The sequence below is a fragment of the Cyprinodon variegatus genome, unplaced genomic scaffold, assembly GCF_000732505.1.
Source record: "Cyprinodon variegatus isolate N-32 unplaced genomic scaffold, C_variegatus-1.0 Scaffold291, whole genome shotgun sequence".
NCBI classification, from domain to species: domain Eukaryota; kingdom Metazoa; phylum Chordata; class Actinopteri; order Cyprinodontiformes; family Cyprinodontidae; genus Cyprinodon; species Cyprinodon variegatus.
The window spans coordinates 946014-956101 of record NW_015150744.1 but is presented as its reverse complement, the minus strand read 5'-3'; the positions used below and the strand labels follow the sequence as shown (position 1 = coordinate 956101).

The 10088-nt window shown below is 39.8% G+C and overlaps 1 protein-coding gene across 1 annotated transcript in view; it reads left to right on the top strand.

Moving 5' to 3' along the window:
• eral1 (Era-like 12S mitochondrial rRNA chaperone 1) overlaps window positions 1-8841 on the top strand; it is a 16808-nt gene extending 7967 nt beyond the window's left edge. The window contains exons 8-11 of the mRNA XM_015383642.1: window positions 569-874; window positions 2268-2417; window positions 3677-3757; window positions 6960-8841. Coding sequence (XP_015239128.1) covers window positions 569-874; window positions 2268-2417; window positions 3677-3757; window positions 6960-7082 — 660 coding nt within the window. The 3' untranslated portion in view covers window positions 7083-8841. The remainder of the gene's footprint in view (window positions 1-568; window positions 875-2267; window positions 2418-3676; window positions 3758-6959) is intronic.
• Window positions 8842-10088: the final 1247 nt, after the last annotated feature.

The following is a 10088-nucleotide window of genomic DNA, read 5'->3' as shown; positions in this document are numbered from 1 at the left end:
GATCAATAAAGTTCAATTATTGTTTTGGAGGAGAGAGCAGCTGTCCAGAGTAGAGCTGCTGAGGTCACTTCCCTGACTATGCTAAAAAGATAGATATGATGCAGTGATCCGTTTTTAACCCCCAGAGGGCGCCAAACGGATAAGTTTTAGACACCAGTTAGATGTCAAAATAATGCACAGGACATGAGGACAGGACTATAAGACATCTATTAATACGGTTTATCAGAGAAGTTACTTTATTGAGGGAGACTAGTCCTTTAAATAATCTATGAAAATATCTTATTTATCAGCCCTTTAAAGAGTCACTGCCTGCATTCATTACTCTATGTCAGCAGTGATAGAGGAAAGTGAGTCTGTTATATTTCTGTCAGTCTGCCATAGTGTTCATTCTAACTTCTCATTTCCAGTTTGTGGCTCTTGGCTTCAAGCCTTCTGGCTCCTGCAGCTCTGCTGTGGTTCCCCTCTCATCCATTTTTAATTCACATCGTATTAAAGAGCCAACTTTTTCTTGATCGTAACCCAAAACTATCAAAGTAAAAGAGCCTGCTGATGTCTGTCTGGTTTCAAGGTGGATCTGGTGAAGGCTAAGGACAGGCTGCTGGACATCACAGCTCAGCTGACGTGCGGAGTGGTGAACGGACGCAGAATGCGGGTCAGGCCGGTGATCAAGCCACCGTGGGCTCAAAAGACACCTGAGAGGGCTTCTGAGATCCCCGCCGATGAGGACGCCGCAGCACCTGAGGACGACGCAGAGCTGAACTCTGTGCTGAGCAAAGAGAAACTGAAGGAGCTGAGAAGTCAGCAGGGCTGGCCTCACTTTAAGGACGTCTTCATGCTGTCGTCTGTGGACCGAGAGGATGTGGAGACGCTGAAGGTAAACAGTCTGTGGCCACCGCAGGAAAGGAGCTACAGCAGATGTAAAAAGTTATTTAGCTGCACTAGCTGATGATCCATGTATGTAAAATGTCTAAAGAGGTGGATTCCAATAAATGGGGTCCTATGATCTTCTTCAAAATAACATTTATTAGAGATAAAGCATATCTGTGCTGCAAATCTATAAAAGTAGATCTTTGGCTGTTAGTACTGTTTATGTAGAGTTTACGCCGCTATTAAGCTGGTTGGTGGAAATATTCATCTACTTGGCTGATAGTTGGAGTTTTGGACTTCGTCTGCTGTTATTTTTTGGGTCAGAAGCAGAAAAGTTTGTGAAACACAGCAGTTAAGTCCTGTTTTTAACATCATTCAATAAAAAAAATTCAGTCCCCATCTGAACACTATTTTATTTCAGTCATGCTTCAGCCTAAAAATGTTAAGTATTTAATGTGCTAGACCAATGAATAAAGCAGTGGATGGAAAAATTAACTTTTTTCTTTTCAGACAGTGTTGCAGTGTGTTCACCATGAGTCAGTACTTTACAGATCCACTTTGTGATGCAGTTATAGATGAAAGTGTTTGGGCGTCTGTCTCTACTAGCTATGGACATCTAAACTCTGGGATATTTCTCCTGCTAACATCAGTTATTAAGTTGTTTTATAGGTTTAGCTGCAAGATCAACCTCTGCTCCAGGATCAAAACCTTTCTAACCTGTTAACAGGTTTTATTTTTGCATTCTTCTCCAACCGTCCCTCTTCTCATCAGCTCTCATCAGTTTTCCTGTCTCTATTAAAGAGAAGCTTTACCACTAAGGCTGAAACCATTATTCTGATCGATTGGGATTAATCGACTTTTGAAATATTCATCAACTAATTTGGTAATCTAACCAAATCCTAAACTAGAGTAATAGTACACTGGCTCTAAAACATAATTTGCTTATAAGGAAACCCTTCAAAGATAACCTGTACACATAAAGTATAAATATAAAGTGTGCAGTAAAGATTCTTTTTTTCTACTTCCCATTGTTTTCAAATGTTTGCTTATCTAGAAATGTTAATACACTTAAAAAAAATATTTCTAGGTTAATCAATTAGTTAAAAAAATAGTCGATAGATTAATCGATTACTAAAGTAACCCATTGTTGCAGCCCCAATTCCCATATCATAATGCTGCCACCACTGTGCTTTACTGTAAGGGAGGATATGTAAGAGGTGTTAGTTTTTAATGATTGAAAACCTTTTATATCATTTAATTATTTTAATTTAAAGCATAATTGCCTTCTACTTTACAGCAACTTCAAACTTCTGCATCCAACTCTATGAGACCATCAATGACACATTCATCTTGATGCTGGTTAACCTTCCTTACAACATGTTTTTTGTTTCTTCTTGCAGAGCTACTTTCTGGTTGCAGCTAAGCCTGGATCCTGGCAGTACCACAGTGAGGTCCTAACAGACCAGAGTCCAGAGGAGGTCTGCACTAACATCATCAGAGAAAAGCTGCTGGAGTATCTTCCACAGGAAGTGCCCTACTCCATGACGCAGGTGAGACTGGCTTGTTTTCTGCTTTGTTTCTCTCTATGTTTGAAACCTAGTGGTGAGTTTTGGTATGTGTGTTGCAATACGATACGTGTCACGATACTTGGATCACCATACGATATTATCACGAAATTGCAATATCACTATATGTTGGGGTGTTTTACCCAGCTATCAAAATGAAATGTATAGATAAAAAAAGCATCAATTTATACATTTGAGTCAGTCCATGTCTTCTACTGTGACTTGCTTCAACTACAGAAATGGTTCTGTGCCGCACAGCAAAAGGCTCTAAGGATCTATGGGTGTGGGGAAAATCGATTTGGCGATATATCATGATTTCTTTTTTTTTTTTTCCCCAACAGTGATGTGGCAATATGGCAATAAGAATAATCGTTTTGATGCCAAAAGGACCCAAAAGATTTTGCTCTCACAAGTGGAGCAGTATGGCTATCACCACTGATCCGCTTGTTTCATGCATATTAATAGCTTTATTATAATTATGCAGGAAGTATTACAGATTATATGGACACTGCAATGTAGTTAGAACAGGAAAGGAAAAACAGAAAAAAGGAGAAAAGATGAAAAAAAGAGGAGATAACTATAAAACATCTTCTGTCTGCTTCATTAACTGCAAAGAGATGTAAAAAGAAAAGCACAACCAACGGATAAAGTATAAGAGATATAATAAATTAACACCTTGACACTATCACTGATGATGATTTTCAGCTGCCTAATATAATATTGACCTTTCAGTTCTTACTAGCGATTAAAAAAATATTTTTACCTAAAACAATAAGGGAAAATGGGCTTCCTTTGCACCGCCTTTTTTGCTGTGTATATAGTGATATTGGAATATCGTGGCACATATCGTATCGCAACACACAACTACCAGAGTGACGGTGTAGAGGAAGCCCATTTTCCTTCATTGTGTTAGGTCATTTTTAATATTTTTTTTTTTCAAATGGATATTAGGAACTGAAAGATTGATATTATATTGGGCAGCCGTAAATCACAATATTATTGCCAAATCGATTATTTCCCCACACCCCTACTGAAATCACACAGCTGTTTCCAATGTTTGGGCATTTGGTTTCAAAATCTGATTTGTTCTATTTGTTGCCTCTGATGTATTTATGCGTCAGCCTGATGCAACTTTAAGAGTTTTCTTCTAAAAGCGATAATATAAGAACCTCTGATCCCTGTTTTAATCTCTCTAGCTTTATTTTTACATGTCAGTTTCTCTAATGAAGAGTCTTTGCTTTCAGTCTATTGAACTCTGGCAAGATGGAGAAAACGGGGAGCTGGATATCTCTGTGAAACTCTACACCAAGAAGGAAACTCACATGGTAAGTCCTCCTCACACTCATCGTCACATTTGACTGGAAGACTCTGGTCCTTCCACATCCACTGGCTGGTAGGACTTTGTGTTTACCAGCAGTTCAGCCTGTTTAGACATGCTATCATTAGCTGTGGCAGCTGTCCAGCAGCTTAACCCCCGCTGTCCGTCTGCTAGACGGAGACAAACGTCCTGGACGGTGTAAACGTCGGAGCCTTTGGCCTGGATGCGCAGCTGCAGGCTGTTTACAGACGAGCGTCACACAACTATGCTGATGTTAGCGCTTGTTTCTGAGGAACCTTTAAGTGTTGCCTTACCCAGTTAGCCTTGGCTATGCTAGCAGGCGTGTTTGTGAGGTTTTGTTTAGAGCATTTATTTTATGCTTCATTTTTGTTTATGTGTCAGGAGCCAACGTTGAAGCGTTTGTGTTCATATAGCATCCATTCAAACGCAGACGTTTGACCACCACGACGAAAAGCGCTGGATAAACATGTCAGCAAAAGCACCACAGTTTTTCTTCTGTCATCGTTTTGTTTGATTAGTTACAGAAAATGTCATTTTTGTTTGGACTATTCTAGGAATCTGAGGTTCACAGCTGAATGAATGAATCCCTTGTTCTCTCCAGTGGTAGCCTCTCTCCTGGTCTTCAGTATATCTTTTTTTTACCATTTCCTTACACGTGCATTTCTTTTCTTGTGTTTTTAACTCCTAAATATTTAAATAGCCTTTTTGGACTGCATATCAGACGAGGAAGAACATGTGGATACATCTTTCAGGGCTGCTACAGGAGGATTGACATTTTTTCCCTGGATTGATTGATAAAAAGCAAATTGTAGGTCTGCAAACTGATCACTGATCCTCAGACTAAAGACTCTCTCCATTAATGAGTATATTTTTTAAATCCAAACATTATTCTCTGTTTTAATTTTTGGAATGCTTTCCCCAAACTTTCATTCAGATGAAATAGTGCTGTACATGGAAAAAAAAAAAGATAATACAGAGAAAACTACATTTCAGTCGCTTAAAAATGGCAAAAGTACAGAAAATGAATAACACTGAACTTCATAGGAAATATAAAGAAAACATTTAAGTTGGTAAAGTGATAAATAATAAATAAATAAATCATTGATGGATTATTGAGATAATTGTCAACTAAATTAGTAATTGATTAATTATTAACTGGTTTTTAGAGACTCTAAAAACTGCCTTTACATGACGGAGCAACACACTTAGAGCACTAATTATAACAAAATAGTTTGTATTTTAAGAATTAAAAAAGAAAAATGTTTTCGTCTGTCAGTATGCTCTATTCAGAACTCCTCAAGTGGAAACGTTTAAGTTTCACATTGTTTAATTTAATTAAAAAAAATCCTCTTTAAGGAACCTTTTACTGTCCGACTATCAATCAATTAATAGCAAAAAAAAATCAACAATCAAGCCCTATGTTAAATTATTAATGCAGATGAGGCAAATGTGTTTGTATTATGATGTTATTAATGTTAACTCTAAATACTGTTTAAATGTTTCTCCCTGAGGAGGAGGTTTCCTGGAAGTCTCTTTCCATCCCGTTCTCTCTAAGAAGTTTCTCGGTAGCCGATCTGCAAACCCAGAGAAACACTTTATTCTTTAATGTTCCAAAGTCAAATAACCAGAGGATCAAACTTTTCTACATCTGGGTGGAGAATCTGATGCTTTTCTACCAAGTCTGTAGCTTTTCCCCTTAAACCAGCAGTTCCAAAGTGTGAGTGGGTGGGGGTGGGGGGGTTGGGTCGAGGAAGGTGATTTTTAAAAGAAAAAGCTTCATGAAATCTTTGATTCCATTACAGTGGAAAAAAAACAGTTAAACATGAAATAATTTGATGTTGGAAAAAGTTAGTTTTGTGATTTTTAAAGGAGAGTAAAGTTTATTTCATTGCAATATGGTCGACTACAATTGGATTTTTTTTTTTCTTCAACTGTTGAAAACTTGAAATTGAAATACTTTTAAATGGAGTCGGAGGCATCTTAAAAATGTACATTTAAATATAAAGGAACACCAGCCAGAATAAAATGGTGTTACTATTATGCTGCGTTCAGACTAAACATGTTCTCAGTGTTAAACCCGAATGCCTCTCAGACACTTTGGAAGATTGTTTTTTTAAATCAGTGCGGTTTAACCTCTTAATACATATTTTCTAGGGCTGAAACAATCCAATTAATCTATTATTGAAATAATTGTCAACTAACTTGGTAATCGATTAATCATTAACTGAAGTTTAGAGATTGTAAAATTTGCCTTTAGGTGACACAGCAACCAACCCTTGAGCAGTAATTATACCCAAATTGTAAAAAAAAATATATAAACATTTTTCATCTAGGATAAAAAAGCTTTTTATTTGTCCATCTGCTCTATCCAGAACTCCTCAAATGTAAAGCTTTAGTTTCACCTGGTTTAATTTCATAAAAAATCTTTTTCAAGGAACCTTTTGCAATCCGATTATTAATCGATTAATTGAAAAAATAATTGACAGATCAATCAATTGTAAAATAGTTACAGCGCAAATATTTTCAGTTTCATGCTGACAGCTCTCATGATTGCAGCTTTCATGTAGTCTGTCTCAGCTTCTCTGATTGGTTGACGCTCAGGATCAGGACACAGAAGGTCAGATTTTCCGACTTCAGTGTCCGCCGCTCTGGATGCCTGACCTCCGCGATCCTCACTGGCGTCTCCCATTGACTCTGCATGTAAATCAGACGCCCTGAAGTTTTAATGCTGCACTTTACCAGGTTTATGTTTGGGAGGAGAGCAAAAACGGCTTCATAATGATGATGCTTTAGTGGTGTTAATGGTTGCTATGGAGACAGGATGCTGCCCTTTGCTGCAGGTCTTTAACAGTGAATGCTGGAGATTTGTCACCTTGTCCGGGTAAACCTGATAGCCATTACCTGATGGATTAAAGCAAGGATTCTGTTTTATTTCTGCTTCAACTTAACAGGAAGTGATGGATTACTGTTTAGAAGTGCTGTAAACATGAGACTAAATGTCAGATTTAAAATGTTGTCTTTAATAAAAGATTAATTTATTTTAAAGCGTTTTTACACGTCTTTATCAGTGGGGCAGATAAATTGATTTTTTTTTGTTTCCTTTATCAGCTTGATTCTACTCTTTTGAATGCATTTCAGGTTTTAATTTGATTTTGAGTCATTAATCCTTGTTCCTTTTCTATTTTTAGAGGATGGTGATCGGCACAGCGGGGCAGATGGTGGCACGGATCGCCCGGGAGGCAGCGGAGGACCTCAGCAGGGTCTACCTGAGGGAAGTAAGGCTGAAGATCTCTGCTAAGCTGAAGAATTGAAGGATCCTGTAGAACTAGTTCTGCTAGATCTATTGTTTGGTAAAGACAGAGCTTCAGCTAAAGAGGTTATGATCTCATGATGAGCCTGACTTGCTGCCGGGAGGCAGCATATGCTTCATCTCCGCTCCAAGAACTGCCGCTGACCTGGCTCCCGTCTGAGGAGAGAACATTTTACTCCTGTTTTATTCCTGGAGGCCCTTCATCATTATTTAACCTGTTTACAGGGCCGTGCTGCTGCACTCAGAGCGATGAGAGCCCAAATTTCATGGAGACAAATCTAAACGCTGCAGTAAAAAGAAACAGCTGAAGTGTTGGCATATTTCTAGGCTCCGATACCTTTCTGGTAACAAACATGACACGGCGGCTCATCAGATGGATGTTTTGACACGACTTTGACGGCTCCTTCATGGCTGAGCGGCTTTGGCAGGCTGTGAAAAGGCCGACGTTTTATCTGTGGCTCTCAGGGCTTTTTCTTCTTCTTTTTTTTTTTTTTTGGCGGGCACAAACAGGCGCTGTAGATAAAGTGACGGGCGAGGGCTGCACCGTCATGTTCACTCACATGCCCCTGATGTACCGTCCAACCCAGCTCCCTGCGCTCCCTTCATGGCGTTAGCCTCCTCGGCTGCCCTTTGAAGTGTAGCCATCCATCTCTACGACCATCACTTTTTGTTCTGCTGCTCCCCCCCCCATCCCGTCCCTCAGTTCATGGCTCGCTCTGCTCTTTTGGCTCTTATAGAGCTCAGCTCTGCCTCCGAGGGCTGCATTGTCTCCCTAATGGATGGCAAAGTGGAGCACTAACTGGATGCTAAATTGGGTCAGATAATCGGGATTAGATTCATCCCTGCTGCCCGTGGGTTTAACTCAGCAGTTCAGGGCATCTTGATGAATAACCAGCTAGCGTCCTGAAGTCAGGGAAGGAGGGAGTTACCAACAGAAGCTGTGTCAGACCCTGAAGCTCTCTGAACAGCTGCTACCCACTGATTTGACAGCAAAGCTCGCCAGCTTAGACGAGCCAACTGCAGTTTAAAAGCAGAAGTCATTCAGACACAGAGAGACACTCATGTAAGCGGGAGTCTGATTCTTTATTTAAGGTAATTCTGTAAAATTCAACAAAGCGGCGTTGCGTCGTCTCCTCCGTCGATATTGAGCGAAGGCCGTAGAACCCTTACCATTACTTAAACTCAGTAATGGTAACGGTTTAACTGCCCCCCTCGTCTGCGTGTTCGGCCCCCTCGCAGGTTCAGCTCTCCTCTGTCGCAGGCGGAGGTGGAATGAAAACCCTGGATAGTACATCATCTATACTGTAGTGTCTCTTTAAAAAACTTACAGTATAAGATGATATCCTGTCCAGGGCACAAGACAGACCCGTAGTCCTCCTTCAGGGATAGTTTGGATGGAAATCATCTGACAACAAATAGATGAGCTCCTGCCTGAGCTGCTCTCACCTGTTAGCATGTTGTCGTCTGGTTCTCTCGTCTGGCGCTCTGTCTGTTGGGCTGCGACACTTAAAGAGGGGCCCTTCAGCTCATTAGCATACGGCGATGACATCTGGGGTGGACCGGAGAGCCTTTTTTTTTCCTCCTTATCTTCTTTCAACCTGATTGCCACAGTCCAGTAATGGTCCCCACCCTCTTTACAACACCCAGCAGCAGAGAGACGCTTCAACTGTATTCAGTTTGGAATGATGCGTTGCTTTTGTCCTTGTGTCTCCCATCCCTCGCCAGGTCGTTATTGTATAAAAATAACTTCACTGATAAAATAAAGGTTTTAAAAAAGAAACAATGAAGTCTGCTCTTATTCTCACCTGTTAAATGTTTTATTTCTGCAAAACACCAACAAAATAAAATGATTGTGAGCGCAGCCTGTTACTTAGATGCACTACTGTGGTTCCCTGGCATAAAAAAAGGATCCATACTCAGCGAATCTGAACACATCACAGCAAGAAACCTCTGTGTATTTTATGTGAATCACTAATTAGGGAATAAATGTGAAGAGTTTAATAATTAAATCAGTTTATTTTAGATTTTTCAGTGTGAAAACTTTTCAAAGTTACTTTATATTCAGCCCACTTTACTCCGATATTGTGAATCGTAGCAACCATTTTATTAGTTTATTAGTGACTAAAATAAAGCTTCAGTTTAAATCCAGCTGATCTGTAAATTCTGATGACTGCAGTTCAGCAAAAGTCTGTTAATCAGCTATGAGTGGAAATCAAGCAGAGAAACCTCTAAAACCTGAACCTCCGTCCTCTAAAGCAGACATGTCCAATGTTTGGCCTGAAGGGCTGCTGTCCTGCAGGCTTCCACTGCTCATTTCCATAGACGGCTGATTAACAGGGTTTTTGCTGAAATGCAGCATCTAAAGCAGAGAGATATTAAAAACCTACAGGTCAGTGGGGCTTAAAGACCAACTTTGGACATGGTTACCATAGCGGCGTGTTAGATAATAGTGATGAACAAATGGTTGACCAAGAATAACAGGAAAGGTCGCATAAAATCTATTTTAAATCCAAACTTTGTTCCTTATGGGTTCTAGATATGATTCAGCTTCTCCTATATAATATTATAAACTCATGGAGTCAAACGGCAACCAGCTGACTAAATGCAAACATCTGCAAAGCTTTCCTGAACCTCTGAATGGTCTCAGTCTGGGTCAGAAGGAGATAATTATGACTGATCAGATATTACGAGGACACCTGAAGAAGCTAGTTATTGTATTTCTATCAAGTGATATTGATAGAAAGTTGAGTGGAGGGAAAAAGTGGTAGGAAGTAGCGGGATGTGTTCTGCTCTGGCATCAGGAGCTGCTACTCACAGGCTGCAAATGCTCCACTTCATGCTAGAAACGAACATCAGAAGCTCCTGACCTGGGCTCCGCAGAGAAGGACTCTGGCTCAGTGTTTCAAAACCATCTGTTCCAAATGAAGGTAAAGTTAGACTTTGACAGATTTTATTTTGTCATTTTGTACACACAAAAGAATTTCCTTAAAGGAATAGTACACCCAAA